This window comes from Sinocyclocheilus rhinocerous, unplaced genomic scaffold (genome assembly GCF_001515625.1).
Source record: "Sinocyclocheilus rhinocerous isolate Xijiao unplaced genomic scaffold, SAMN03320098_v1.1 scaffold263, whole genome shotgun sequence".
Classification (NCBI taxonomy): Eukaryota; Metazoa; Chordata; class Actinopteri; order Cypriniformes; family Cyprinidae; genus Sinocyclocheilus; species Sinocyclocheilus rhinocerous.
The window spans coordinates 1,727,587-1,742,176 of NW_015645086.1; the positions used below are offsets into that span (position 1 = coordinate 1,727,587).

Consider the following 14,590-nt stretch of genomic DNA (forward strand, 5'->3'; position numbering starts at 1 on the left):
ATATTGCGGCCAATAATTCAGAACTCATTCATACAACATGTTTATTTGTGGCCACGATTTACTAATTTGTTCCCTCATTTTATTTAAATATATATTATTTATTTATTATCTATTATAATAAATAAATCTATTATCTATTATGGCCATGAATTAAGTTGTCATTTCCACAACATGTATATTCGTGGCCACGATTTATAAAATGGTTCCCTTGTTGTAGTAAATTGTGGCCACGTTGTACTAATTCATTCCCTCATTTTGATTTAACTAAAGCAAGGGAAAAAAATAGTAAACTGTGGCCATAGTTGAAATAAAACGAGGGAACGAATTAGCAAATAGTGGCCATGAATTAACAAGTCGTATGAACGTGTTCTTAATTCGTGGCCACAATAAAAATGAATAAAAAATAAAAATCTTACTGACCCCAAACTTTTGAACAATAAGTTGTGAGATGTGGAAACTCGATTCAAATACACTCTCCTGAATTGAAAGGGAGCCAGTTGTTCAATTATAAAAAATGCCCAACCATGATATTAAAGGGGTCATATGATGCTTTTTTAAAGATCATTATTTTGTGTATTTGGTGTAACAGAATATGTTGACATGCTTTAATGTTCAAAAAACACATTATTTTTCAAATACTGTACATTATTGTAGGTCCTCTATGCCCCGCCTCTCAACAACCCAACATAAATATCTGTTTTCATTTTTTGGTCAGACTGGTCCCCGTATTGTAAATCAAATGAGCATCTGTTAACTCTTAAATGTTAATGTATAATCACGGTGAAGTCATGTTTGTGATGTCTTCATGTTTCTATTGACTGATTGATCTTTTAAAAGTCAGCTGTGCATTATTCTAAAAATGAAAGAATAGTTTGTATACTGTATAAAATTCATGTTCAACTTTCATGCTCATAAGGCCTGTTGAAAGTTCTGCTTATCAGTTCATTTTGGTTATTAGTTGGCAAGTGTTCGACAGCTGTCTGAATGAGAGAGTCTGACTCCAAACATAAAGATGTCCCTTCCAACCACAAAGGACAGAGTCAAATTGCATTAAGTTTGGTTAGAGGGTTTTGGCCACACGTACCAGAGTCTGGAGCCATGTCTCAGCATTTGATAACACTGCAGTAGTAATGGAAAAAATCAGTCACAGCCTTACATTGGAGCATTTGGAGGTTGATTCAATATCCCAAAGCTGAAAATTGTTTCTTTCTGAGCTCCAGAAGACACGCAGGTTGTTTTTCTCACATTTTCCCTGACCAGAGCACTAAAACCACAACCTCAAACCTGGACAGGACAGCATGAGAAGTTCATCCCTGCTGGGATCTTGCCCTATTTGGGGCTGAGCTGTCAGGATAGAGACAGCACTGCATATCCTGGCCATAAAACTGTCGTCCCACTCAGGGACAATTACCCTCCATGCCAACATTCCTCTTTAAATCCAACAATGCTTAGCGAAGCTCTGTGCTGAGGACTCTGGACCACCGCCATAGAACAAGGAGGTTTTTCACAAGATGCTTTGTGTGTTTGTTTCACATAACTCCCAAGGAGAGATGAAGGAGGAAAAACGTACCAGACCAGCAGTGGCCATGGTTGGATTCGTACAGGTAATCCTTTCTCTATGTGGTTAAGGATTCTGCTGATCCACGGATGAAGTACATGACATCCCCTGAGCTTTACTTTGCTTTGAAGAGATGGCAGATTGGTTTTTATAGATAATTGTCCATCTGGAGAAATAGCGTTTTGATGTAGGATTTTATGAGCTGAGAGGTTGAATCGGTTGAACAGCTGCAGTACATTATCAGCCTGCTGTGGTCAACATGTCCTGCCTTGGAGATACGGCAACTCACTTAAAAATCACATACACAGTCAATCACATACACAGTCAATGCTCACCAAGGTCAAGCGGTGTTTGATCAAAAACTGCAAAACCAAAAACAAATAATGGGACTTGTGGATTTGAGGAGAAATTCTTAATTATTACACCTTTGGTAAATGATATCACATGTTTTCATATATTTCTTTAATAAAATGTGTCTTCAGGTAAGATCAAATAATCCAGTTCTTGCATTATATTGGAAGATATATGGGAGTTAAGATACTTAGACTGAGAAGACGAGAATTAAAGGGTTTTGGGTGAAAACAGGGAACTTTATTTTGTTTGTTTGTTTTTTACAAAACCATATCTTGAGGATAAATATACCAGGGATATTAACTGAAATTAAACCATAAAAACAATATGAAATGAAATAAAATAATGATAAAATAAAGATATATAAAAAACCTATAATAGTATCTCAATTATATTAAAATAACACTGAAAGATCTTAACACTTTTTTGTATGAAATGGGATTATGGGTTACTTGCATGAACACTAGCAGTGTTCTGGTATGAATCTTTGTTAGATTATTATTTTAATAAAAATCCTAAAAACCTTAGGATCTTGTGCAGGGATCAAGACCCACTAGGGGGCCTCAGCGAACGTTCAAGTTGCCTGAAAGAAGGCTTAAAATAATATAAAGTAAGTTATTATATTAAGTATTTGAATATATTAATATTTAAAAATGATCTTAATTAAATCCAGATTACTGTTAGGCTATAGAAAATGAGGGACCACTGACAGATGATCTGGTGCCTTTATTCTGCTTGACATGTGCGTCAGAAATGATAAGAAAAAAACAATCTTGTTGAAAAGAGTGTTGTCAGATTACGTTGGTTTGGACACATTTTGTGTAATAAGATTCATGCTTCTGTGTATGTGAAGATGCAGCTTTTGTTTCCTTGGGGATCACTTTATTTAGATAATGCTGCCACCTAGTGTACATTCATGCTGTTTCCACCAAGGAGCTCTAAAAGACAAGAATTTCCACCATCGTAAATATTATTTCAGCCTTCATTCCACTGGCTTCTGCGTCTGTGTATTGCGTTTTGTAAAATGCAAAAAAAATCAAGAACCTGTGATTTGTTCATTCTCTTTCACTTTTATTTAATTGACAAAAGTACAAAGAAAAGATTTCCAAAGTTTTCGTAAATGTATTTTGTAAATGTAAACAAACTTTGATTTTGATGGCTGCAACACACTCCAAAAAAGTTGGGACAGGGGCGAAATAAAAGTGAAAAGAATATCCAAATTAAACTGTTTTGAAACAGTTCACTGTAAGCAGGTGAATTGGTAATAGGTGAGGGTGTCATCATCTTTGGGTATAAAAGGAGCATCTCAGTCTTTACAAGCTAAGCTGGATCCTGGCTCATCACTTTGTGCCAAATTTCATGGGAGATGTGTCAAACAAATCAATCAAAAATCACATTTCTCAATGCAAAATCGCAAAGAATTTAGGTCTTTCACCAACTACCATACATAATATTGTGAAAAGATTTAGGGAATCCAGAGAAATCTCAGTCTGTGTAGGGCAAGGCAGGAAACCTCAGTTGAATGTGCATGACCTTTGAACCCTCAGATGGCATTACATAAGAAACCTTCATGCTGTAGTGTTAAATATAGCCACATGGGCTCAGGAGTACTTCAGCAAACCGCTGTCACTTAACAGTCTGCCGCTGCATCAGTAAATGCAACATAAATCTCTGTTACTCTAGGAGAAAGCTAAACATCAGTTCTATGCAGTGATGCTGCGGGGATCTCTGGGCCAGAGCTCATCTCAGATAGTCAACAAGACAGTGTAAATGTGTGCTGTGCTCAGATGAGTCCACATTTCAATTTGTTTCTGGGAAAAATGGACATCGAGTTCTCAGTCCCAAAGACCAAAGGGACCATCCAGACTTTTATCAGTGACAGAGGCAAAAGCAAACATCTGTCATGGTATGGGGCTGCAGGAGAGCAAATTGCATGGGTGACTGGAATATGTGCGAAGGTACCAATGACATGGAGGCATATATTGGAATTGTACAGAGACATATACTGCCATCAAGATGACGTCTTTCATGGGAAGTCCATAGTTATTAGATTAAGACAATGCCAGGTCTCATTCTGCATGTGCTACAACAGCGTGGTTTCGTAGACACAGAGTGAATGTGCTAGATCAGTCCAGATCTGTCTCCTATTGAAAATGTATGACCAGACATGTTAAGGAGAATCAGACAACGACGATCACAGACTGTTGAGCAGCTGAAGTCTTGTATCAAGTGAGATTGGACAAAAATTTTGCTTGCAAAACTTTAACAATTATTATCCTCAATTCCCAAACAATTAAACATTGTAAAGGAAAGTTGATGTGACACAGTGTTAAACATGCCTTTGTCCCATCTTTTTTGGAGTGTGTTGCAGCCATCAAAATCAAAATATGTTTATATTTACAAAAAAATAATAATAATAAGTTTGCCAGTGAAAACAATGGAATTTTTTTTCTTTGTACTTTAGTCAATTAAATAAAGGTTAAAGAGAATGAACAAATAACATATTCTTGATTTTATGGCATTTCACAAAACGTCCCAACTTTTCTGGAACTGGGGTTGTAGGATGCATTAAATTGATGGCAAAAATGACAGTAAAGACATTTATAATGTTACAAACAAATTCTATTAAAAAAAATTATGTTCTTTTGAACTGTGGTCCTCAAAGAATCTTTGGCAAAAATGCTCACAGTTTCCAGAAATGGTGATGTTTTCAACAAAAAAAGTTTCTTGAGCAGCAAATCAGCATGTAAGAATGATGTCTGAAGGATCATGCGACACTGAAGACTGGAGTAATGATGCTGAAAATTCAGTTTTCAGGAATAAATTACATTTTAAAATAAATTAAAAAAGAAAACAGTTATTTTAAAATGTTTTACAGTATTTTGATCAAATCAGTGCAGCCTTTGTAACCATAAGAGATTTATTTCAAATGCATAAAAAGTCTTACAGACCCCAAACTTTTGAATGGTGTAGATGCTTGTAGTAACTGCAGTTTTAAAATCATTTTATAGTTTCTCTGAGGTTTAAACTTTAAACTGTTGTCTGTATTTACATATGAATGTATGTCTGTATAAAAGGATAAAATGTAGTTTAGCAATCCAGTGTGGTTCATTTTCTTCTCAGGGAGGGAAGGAGTTGTATACGGTACAGATGTGGCCTGACCAACACCATACAGGATGCCCTAAAGAGTAAGTGCTGAGCTTCTCCGTTGTGTGTCCCTGTTTCATACTTGCATCATACATGTAAGTCTTAAAGGAATAGTTCACCCAAAAATGAAAATTTGATGTTTATCTGCTTACCCCCAGGGCATCCAAGATGTAGGTGACTTTGTTTCTTCAGTAGAACACATATGATGATTTTTTTACTACAACCGTTGCAGTCTATCAGTCGTATAATGCATGGCAATGGTAACTAAATCTATGAGAGTAAAAAAAACAGGCACAGACAAATCCAAATTAAACCCTGCGGCTCGTGACGACACATTGATGTCCTAAGACACGAAACGATCGGTTTGTGCCAGAAACCGAACAGTATTTATATCATTTTTTACCTCTAATACACCACTATGTCCAACTGTCTTTGGGCGCGCGCAGGCATCCAGTTTACGCGCTCTGGTGTAGTGGACTTAAAAATCATCATATGTATTCTACTGAAGAAACAAAGTCACCTACATCTTGGATGCCCTGGGGGTAAGCAGATAAACATCAAATTTTCATTTTTGGGTGAACTATCCCTTTAATGTCCCTCTATGCAGTGATGGCGAATGGGACTTTAACTGGTGTGATATTGGGTGGCTGAGAGAGAACTTTGATCACTCATACATGGAGGAACTTGTGCGGATATGTCACTTCCGCAACCACTACGAGGTTGGTATTATACAGATTATTATAGAGTACAACAAATTATTTATATTTTACAGTTGACCCGTAAGAATTTTAACCCGTTTAGAGGCGGCCAAATGTGACTTTTTCCCCTGTACGTTTGTGCTGCCCAGTATCACATCTTTGTGGAAGAGTTTAAGAGAAGCCCAGGGAGCACCTGGATCATGATCATGAAGAGTGTTTATAGCAGTGCCCTGTCTACGAGTCTGCCAGACTGATCATCAACACTGTTACAATACTTCCCCAACACAGGTGGCACGATCACAAGGGAAAGGAATTTACAGTTGACCCGTAAGAATCTGATGGTAAAAACACCTGAAGAGGTATAGAAAAACTTTAGAGCGGGAGGCTGGGCGTTTAGAGGCGGCCAAATGTGACTTTTTCCCCTGTACGTTTGTGCTGCCCAGTATCACATCTTTGTGGAAGAGTTTAAGAGAAGCCCAGGGAGCACCTGGATCATGATCATGAAGAGTGTTTATAGCAGTGCCCTGTCTACGAGTCTGCCAGACTGATCATCAACACTGTTACAATACTTCCCCAACACAGGTGGCACGATCACAAGGGAAAGGAATTTTTCTGTTTCGAAAACTCAGAGATATCATAGATTTGAGGAAGGTAATACACATTGAACCTTAAGAGGACAATTCCCACAAAAATTTTAATTTGTGATTTTTTTTTTTTACTCACCCTATCTTGTCCTAAACCTGTTATGTTGTGTACTGTGCAGTTGTTGGTTTTAGGATGGGTCCCGCTCTGAAGAGCAGAAAGATGAGGCTCAAGTTGAGAGCTATGTCGCTCAGCGCTACATTGAGAATCCCTCATAGCTGGTACTTTTAATACTTTTAGCTTGAATACTTTTTCTTTATTTGATTTAGCTCAACCTTTATTACTATTGCTGAACGTATCACGTAGTTTATGTCATGTATGTTTTATTATATCTATCACCAGGGAAAAAATTTGACTTGAGAGTCTATGTTCTTGTAACATCAGTAAGTACGATTTTTTTTTAATGGAAAATGTTTTTCATAAATATGCAGTGCTATTTTTCATTTTTAAAGTACCTTCTACTGCTGCAGTAGGAAACTTGTTTGAAAAAGTCATTACTTTTGCAACTTTTACAGAAATTAAGGTGCATTTTTACGCCCAGGTCGTAATTAGTGCAATTATGCAATTTTGATTTGTAAAAATTTTATACACTGTTAGGCATTTTTTGAATGTCACACAGTTAAACAAGAAATATATCCATTAACAGTGCGTGCATGATACTTTCCAAAACTAAGGTACCAAATAGGGCTTTTAAAAGTAAATGGTCAAAGGGCTAGTTCACCCAAACATGAAATTTCTGTCATCAAAACTTCCAAAAACTGTATGACTATTTCTTGTCGAACCTTTTTTGTCAAAGGTCACCAAAACTATTTGGTTACCAGCACCATTCAAAATATCTTCTACAGAATTTTCATTTTTGGATGAACTACCCCTCGTTAACCTTAAAAAAAAAAATCAGGAATTCAATTATAGATCAGTTTTATTTTCTAGTTCTTTTATTAGATTTTTTCCCCCAAAAAAATATGTACAGTTTTAATTTCTGTCTCTGTGATTTTGTTATTGTCTAGCAATATACATTAAAGGAATAGTTCACCCAAATATGAAAATTTGCTGTAAATGTACTCACCCTCAGGTCATCCAAGGTATAGATGAGTTTGTTTCTTCATGTGAACAGATTTGGAGAAATGTAGCATTACAATACTTGCTCACCAGTGGATCCTCTGCAGTGAATGGGTGCCGTCAGAATGAGAGTCCAAACAGTTCAATAATACACAATTATTCCACACAACTCCAGTCTATCAATTAATGTTTTGTGAAGTGAACAGCTACATGTTTGTAATAAACAAATCCTTCGCTAAAATGTTTTTCACTTTAAACCATCGCTTCTGGCAAAAAAAAAAAATCCATAATAACGCTTCCTCTAGTGAAAAAGTCCATCCCCTGTTGTCCGCTCTCATTAAAACCCACTGTTTAGAACCGTTTTGGTTTGTTAACAGTGCTCGGTCTGTGCATATTTCTCTCCTGATTCAGATGAGATTCTCATTTGCATGGACTCTCATTCGGCACCCATTCACTGCAGAGGATCCATTGGTGAGAAAGGGACGTAATGCTAAATTTCTCCAAATCTGTTCCGATGAACAAACTAAATTGTGGATGGCCCGAGGGTGAGTAAAACAAATTTTCTTTTTTGATCTAACTATTCCTTTAAGTAAATATACAAATTAAAATCTATATAAAATAAATAAAATTTATTTTCTAATAATAATGGAACACCTAATTGTGAAAGGTGTTACAGTATGTATTATAGCAGCATTTACTAACATCTCCTGCAATAAGTACAAATGCTTTTTGTTTGCCTTGTATTTACACAGGCTGTGTGAATGATCGCCAGAAACAGCTTCAACAGCTTTTAAAGCCTTTCCCAGGACAGAAGAGGACATGACAACATGCAAATGACATCAAATTAGTGTGACAAACTATGTATGACAATCCCACAAATACCCATAATTGTCACAATATGCACCTAAGGTTCAGATGAGTGTAAATATGAGCATTTTAATACCCGGAAGATATGTCAAAGTGACTGAAAATTTTCATTCACATCCTGAAAATTACATTGTCTGTCCGTGTTTACCGTTTTAATGAGAATACAATGGCCGTATCAATTCCTGCATTAAAGACTAGACAGAGGCTTTGATGAGGTAATGAAAACTGTTTATTTTGTATCTCATAAAAATAGCTGCATTCAACTCTACCAAAAAACTCCCAGCAAAATAAAAGCACAATCTGACAATGATAGGACAAAAGTAGATTTGTGTTTTTTGCCTGATAAGGGACTTCACACAGTACATAACATCCGAAATGAAATGGTGCTACATACAGTACATCAAGTATGGAAATGTGGTACCACGTACTGTATGACCTCAACCTGTACCAACTTTCAAGTCGTATTCAAGTGCCATGACAATACATTATACATATAAAACTACAAAACCACTACCATCATTGTTTCTGTAAAAATAAACAAAAAATGCTATATTTAGAGAAATTAAGTTAATGTAATCACCTGAAAAGTTCTCAAAAAGTAAAACAGATAACCTTGACCATAATATCTTAACATTTTATAGCTCAGGTCCGTCTCCGTGAACACAAACCGCACCACAAAACCACCATAAGCAATTCTAACAATTCACAATTCAACATCTAACTTACTGAAAACCTAAGTAATGAGTTCCAAAACATTCAAAGACAAAACATCTTATTTAACTTAAGTGTCAACTAACCCTAACCCTAACAGATAAATGATTTAATAAATAACAAGAAAATAAGTCTTTGTAAATAGCACTTTACAAAAATACAGTCATTACAAAACATTCATTATTCATCTCAAAAATATACATTCTTTGACCAATAGTGCCACAATCTGACATTCTCAGCCATACCTCCCTCAAATAAGAGATGTACATGCACACTAGATTTAAGTACATTTATTTCATTTTATAGAGGATTTGTGCATACAGTAAGTAAAGATAGCCTGCTTTTGTGTACTTAGGCAGATAAAATAAATATATCTTATTCAAGAAATGCACTTTGAAGTTCTACTGAAACAATGACAATGCAAAGGCATGATTTCTAAAGAGAAGGATACTTTTTTAAGGTGCGGTCACATTTGTAGTTATCCGGCAAATTTTGATGGACAAAATCCAAGCATTTCAACAGGAATCCATGCGATCCCATGCACATTTCAAAACGGGCTCAAAATGGGCTTGACTGACAGAAAGCTCAAAGTGAATTGTGTGTGAGTTATTAACAACAGACAATGAACATTTTTTTACCGCGAAATTTAGCCAAAATGCTAAATGTGACCGCACTTGTATCCTTTTCACAAACAACTACAGTTAACAGCAGGGATAAGATGTTTTAAAGGGGTCATATGATGCTATTTCAAGTTTTCCTTTCTCTTTGGAGTGTTACAAGCTGTTCGTGAATAGATAAGATCCCTAAAGTTGCAAAGACTAAAGTCTCAAAGTTAAGACTTGTCCATGCCCTCCTAAAACGCTTCGTTCAAACACGCCCCCACATGTCTACGTCACGATGTGGGAAAATTTGCATAACGCCACCCAAATGTTCACGCAAAGAAAGATAGCAACCTCATATGACCCCTTTAATTAGCTCTTCTTTACAGTATGCAAAATGTAAATGTTTTTGAGGCTACTGAAAATTGCGTGAAAGGTGCACTAACTACTTGGCGTATTGAGAATTTTTTATTTTGCCAGGAGTCTTGGTAGCTGACGTTACCTTTGCATCGCAGCCATCAGTGACCATTCTTTTAATGCCAGATCTTAGTCGTACTTCAGCCGTTTCGGCTCTTGGACCATCCTTAAACATTTTTTTCCCAGGACCACCACCTTCGCGTTTCATACCGACAGGATCCCGCCTATCAACCCCTCCACATTTTCCTCCAGGTGGATCTTTTTGTTTGTCTGCCTCATTTGACCTTCCAGTCTTTCCTTTCCTGACAGAAGAATGGGATTTGTCATTTGTGTTAAGTTCATGAGACGCCCTGCGCACATTTCCCACGGCTTGCATGTGCTTCTGATGAGCCTTTGCTGCCTGAGGACTGACTGGGAGCTGGTTTTTCAAAGTAGCACGGTTTTCGGAGGTGGAAGCCCGGCTTTCGCTGCTGCTCCTCTTTTGGGTGTTGGTAGGGGGAGCTTTGCGCTCTAGCAGGGGGCTGAGACGGGAATGCCGCTGGTAGGCGTACAAAGAGCAAGTGCCATTGCAGAGTGGATAGCGGATGTGGCAGTGGGGGCAGACAGGACGAAAAAGCTGGGTGTACGATGGGCTGGCCACTGAAGAGAAGAAGGCCTGCTGACCCTGCCGAAAGCTTTTTGGGGAGCTGAGGCGTGTTGGAGGAGCAGTATGAGGCCTTGGCCGGTTGCCGTTTGCTAGAACACTGGCAGACTGACCTCTTGTTCGGATGATGGGCACAATGTGCCGTCCGCTCTCAGCCTGAATGGTTTGGATCTGGTGCCACTCCAGCTGGAGGAGGCGCTCTAAATACTTCTCTAGCTGCCCTACGGGTTTCGGCCGGGGAGCTCGCTTACCCTCCGTGTTGAGGAAGATGGCGAGCTGCCTCAGGCTCCAAGTATTGAACGGAGGTGGCAGGAAGTCTGGGTAGCTATAGCTGACTTCATTGTTCTCCACTGTCCTGGGTCCAGGTATGTGGGGATGCAGGTCCATGGAGTTGATTACTTCGGCTCGAAGGTTGAGCTGAGGAGGAGTGCAGGGGGAAGGCAGCACAGGGAGCCTCTCAGAGTCGGACAGGTCACTGGCGCTGTCCATGTCGTCCTCCTTGTGCTCCAGGAAGTGGAGTGAGTCCAGGTCTGGGAGTTGTTTCTGCGAGGGGAACTGCTGCAGCATTGGCTGAGGAGCCAAGGGCAGCGATAGAGCACGACGGCTCTTCTCCAAGGCCACGTGGCTCTGTAGCATCTCTTTACAGCACTGAGGCTCCAGTTGGATTTTCTGCCTCTCCTGTCCGCGCTCCGGACAAGACAGTTTGGGACGTGGAGGCCGCAGGTCTGATTCACCCTGTGTGCTGCAGCAATAGTTCGAGAGAGATATTTTATCAATATATTTATTAGGGCTGGGTTGACAACAATACTGATTACTTGACTTTCATTTTGATGAACTGATATCGTTCTTAAATTCCAAGATTAATTCTGTTGATGCATGAACAAAACATCACTAAAGATCATTTATAGTATGTCTCCCATCCAGTGATTGTCGTTACTACAATTGTATCAGAATTTTAAAAGTAAAATGTCATTTTGATCCTCTTTAATGTGGCGTAAAAGATCACTGCATTTGACTCAGTTCAAGCAGCTTGTGAACTAATCATCTCTTCCTTTTTCTTACTAGTTTTACCCAGGGGGCGTCGCTAGACCCTTTTTCTGATGCCACATTCGCAAATGAATCACTCGTTTCTGAACTAATTAGTCAAACGGGTTTCCAAAAAGGTCTGGAAATGTTTGTGATGCAGTTTGATTCATTTGGACAGTTCACTCATGCACTGAATTGTTTCCACATCAAAACAGTAACGGAATACTTTACAAGACAGAAGAGAGTGCTGGATAAGAAAATAAGATAAAAAGAGTGCTGGATGAGGTGGATATTTACAATCCATTTAAAGGAGACATATTATGCCCCTTTTTACAATATGTAATATAAGTCTCTGGTGTCCCCAGAATTTGTCTGTGAAGTTTCAGCTCAAAATACTCCAGAGATCATTTATAATACTATTTTGAAAATGCCTATTTTGCGTCTGCTCCCCGCCCCCTTTTCCAGAATAGAGCTGCGCCATTACAGCTCGAACCTGCTAAAAACATCCGTTTTGGTTCTGATTATCATGTTTATCGCGCTGAAATCATGCGTTTTAAACCATATGAGTTTAAACTTCTGATATAAGCTTTTCTGAGAGCACACATCTGAAGCAGATGGACAGAAAGCGGCTGTCACAGCATGCGAGTACTAAACTAAGTTCCCATTCACACACAAGTTTACGTTAAAAACACACGAGTTACAAAAATAGTCAGTTATGTCTGTGAAGGTAAACAGCTGGGAAATAAATTGCATGTTTATTTTAGATCTGTGTGGCAGCAGCAATATACATTAAATAAATCTGTTAGTAAATTAAATAAATAAAAAATAAAATAAATAGTCTGCTAAATGACTAAATGTAAATGTAAATAAACCAATAAATCCACTGCTCTCTTGTCTCCTCTGAGGCTGGGACTCTAAATAGTGTTCTGTGCTCGTCTGTTACTGGGTTAGTCTTTTTCATGTTTCCTTGGTTGCTAGATGCACCGGGGACCTGATTATAGCACTTAAAACCTGGAAAAGTCAGATTTTTTATGATATGTCACCTTTAAGGAAACAAAACTCAGAAATATATTATCGTTTGTAAGTGATGAAGCAGATCTTTATTATGAGTGCAGCCAGTGAACGACTCTACTGCAAGTGAAGACAATTGGATTAATAAGCATATATTCACAACAGTATAAAAAATTTAAAAAAAAGAGTATTTCTTTTTACATTTAGTCATTTAGCAGATGCGTGGTTTTTTTTATTTGATGGTAATGGTGAAAGAAAAGCTAGAGGAATGACCATCATAAGGTATGTTGTAGATAACTCTAGAGAGGAGCATATATAGTGCTAAATATATGCATTATATTACATATTCATTACATTTGTACCTATTAGTGATGTCTTATTTAACGCATGTTTGAATAAATCTGTGATATGACCGTCACCGTTTAAATTTCAGCAACAAATTGGAGTAGAAACAATTTTATCACTAAGAAGTTCATATAAAAACTCCTGATATATAACAAAATGAATCAATATCAAGAGCTTGTGAATCGGAATTATAAAGTCTGTGTCAATACCCAGCCCTAATATTTATCACATAGCACTCTGGAATACTTTTTTCTGATTGGTCAATCATGGTTTTCTGCAATGAAATATTTATAACCATTTGTTTTATTTCATTTTGTTCTTTTATTATTACTATTTGTTGTTACTTATACATTAAATTCCATATGTTAAGCAACACTCACCCACGCAACTTGCAAGTGCCACCAGTCGGACTCTTAGCTTTCTTTGGTTTAATGCCATTTTGGACCTTGAAAAGATCATGAAAACATATTCAAATAGCTGCCAAAACAGGATGTTTGATGCATTTTAATGCTGCATATGTAACTTACAATTTCGGCTTTGGGCAGAGGATCCTTCTCTTGCCCTGGATGCAAGGGCACTGTTTTTTTAAGAGGTTTCTTATTCTGATTCACATTTCCTCCTCTCTTATTATTGCTGCAAATAAAGCACATGTTCTTAGTGACATTTGTTATTTCTGTGTGATTTTAATCATTTGCTCCATTCAAGCATACCTGGCAACAATTCCAGTGTTTTCTGCATTTTTCATTCTAACCTTCTCCTTGCCTGGCACCTTCCTCAGTGTCGCAGACGCAGTTCGTTCCTGCAGGATGGGTCCCATCGCATTAAGCACTATGAAGTGTACAGACGCAGTTTTGAAGCTCTCAGCTGTGCTCCAAAATGTCCCATTTGTGAGCGCGTACACGCACCTTGCGACTGAAGAGCACTGTTGCTGAAACGCAGCGAAATATCAGCGTCACAGTTTATATATTTTCCAGTTTGCCAAGAATTGGAGCAATCCATTAAACAGCGTCGAACAAACTATTTTTAACGTTAACATATAAAGAGGGCAATAATCACCTTTGCGTCTTGGTTATGAAACCCCCGTCATCCTGCAATGTGCGAAACGCTTTGAAATCGCCGTTACTGAGCATCACTACAGCAGCTCGACCAGACTTGTTTACCTGCTGCTTTGTATGTTCGAGCATCGTTGTCCTCGTGATCCTGCGATTGGCATGATGGGAATTGAAGTTTAACTGAAACGAATGCGAGAAACGAGTTAATTTTTTTTACCGCTGCTCGTATCAGTTAAAAAGCAAGAAAAACGATTCTAAAACGAGTTAGGACGATTCTAAGGGCCCACGCACTTTTGGGGCCCCCAGAGATCTGTTTCATTAGTAGTAACAGTACTAGTAGTAACGTAATAGAAATTATAAATGTATCTACCAAAGAGTTACAAATAAAACAAAATTACGGCTTATTTCTGCGTTTCCGGCAAAATTATCTCCCTCCATTCACTGCATGGTTTCGTCCCGTCCTA

The 14,590-nt window shown here is 38.0% G+C and overlaps 1 protein-coding gene and 1 pseudogene across 3 annotated transcripts; one reads left to right on the top strand and one right to left on the bottom strand.

Moving 5' to 3' along the window:
- The first annotated feature begins 1,550 nt into the window (after positions 1-1,550).
- LOC107705656 (probable tubulin polyglutamylase TTLL9) lies at positions 1,551-9,011 on the top strand (annotated as a pseudogene).
- A 994-nt stretch (positions 9,012-10,005) lies between these two features.
- LOC107705678 (uncharacterized) lies at positions 10,006-14,280 on the bottom strand. Of its 3 annotated transcripts, none has more exons than XM_016509074.1 (5): positions 14,131-14,280; positions 13,785-13,996; positions 13,602-13,707; positions 13,455-13,519; positions 10,006-11,434 (listed from the first exon to the last, which is right to left on the bottom strand). In XM_016509074.1, exons 2-5 carry the CDS (start codon positions 13,889-13,891, stop codon positions 10,078-10,080), a joined length of 1,635 nt encoding a protein of 544 aa, XP_016364560.1. In that variant the 5' UTR covers positions 13,892-13,996; positions 14,131-14,280; the 3' UTR covers positions 10,006-10,077. The 3 variants fall into 3 exon arrangements, with proteins under 3 accessions (XP_016364560.1, XP_016364557.1, XP_016364556.1); XM_016509071.1 differs by having other exon boundaries at positions 13,785-14,002; XM_016509070.1 differs by lacking the exon at positions 14,131-14,280 and having other exon boundaries at positions 13,785-14,099.
- Between the last annotated feature and the right edge of the window lie 310 nt (positions 14,281-14,590).

What these genes read in the sequence shown, in the direction of transcription:
- LOC107705678 (XM_016509074.1), bottom strand. Translation starts at nt 13,891, where the DNA reads ATGGGACCCATCCTGCAGGAACGAACTGCGTCTGCGACACTGAGGAAG. An exon ending in CTCTGCCCAAAGCCGAAATT is followed by an intron (nt 13,520 to 13,601) that starts GTAAGTTACATA and finishes GATCTTTTCAAG; the next exon opens with GTCCAAAATGGCATTAAACC. An exon ending in GGCACTTGCAAGTTGCGTGG is followed by an intron (nt 11,435 to 13,454) that starts GTGAGTGTTGCT and finishes CTATTGCTGCAG; the next exon opens with CACACAGGGTGAATCAGACC.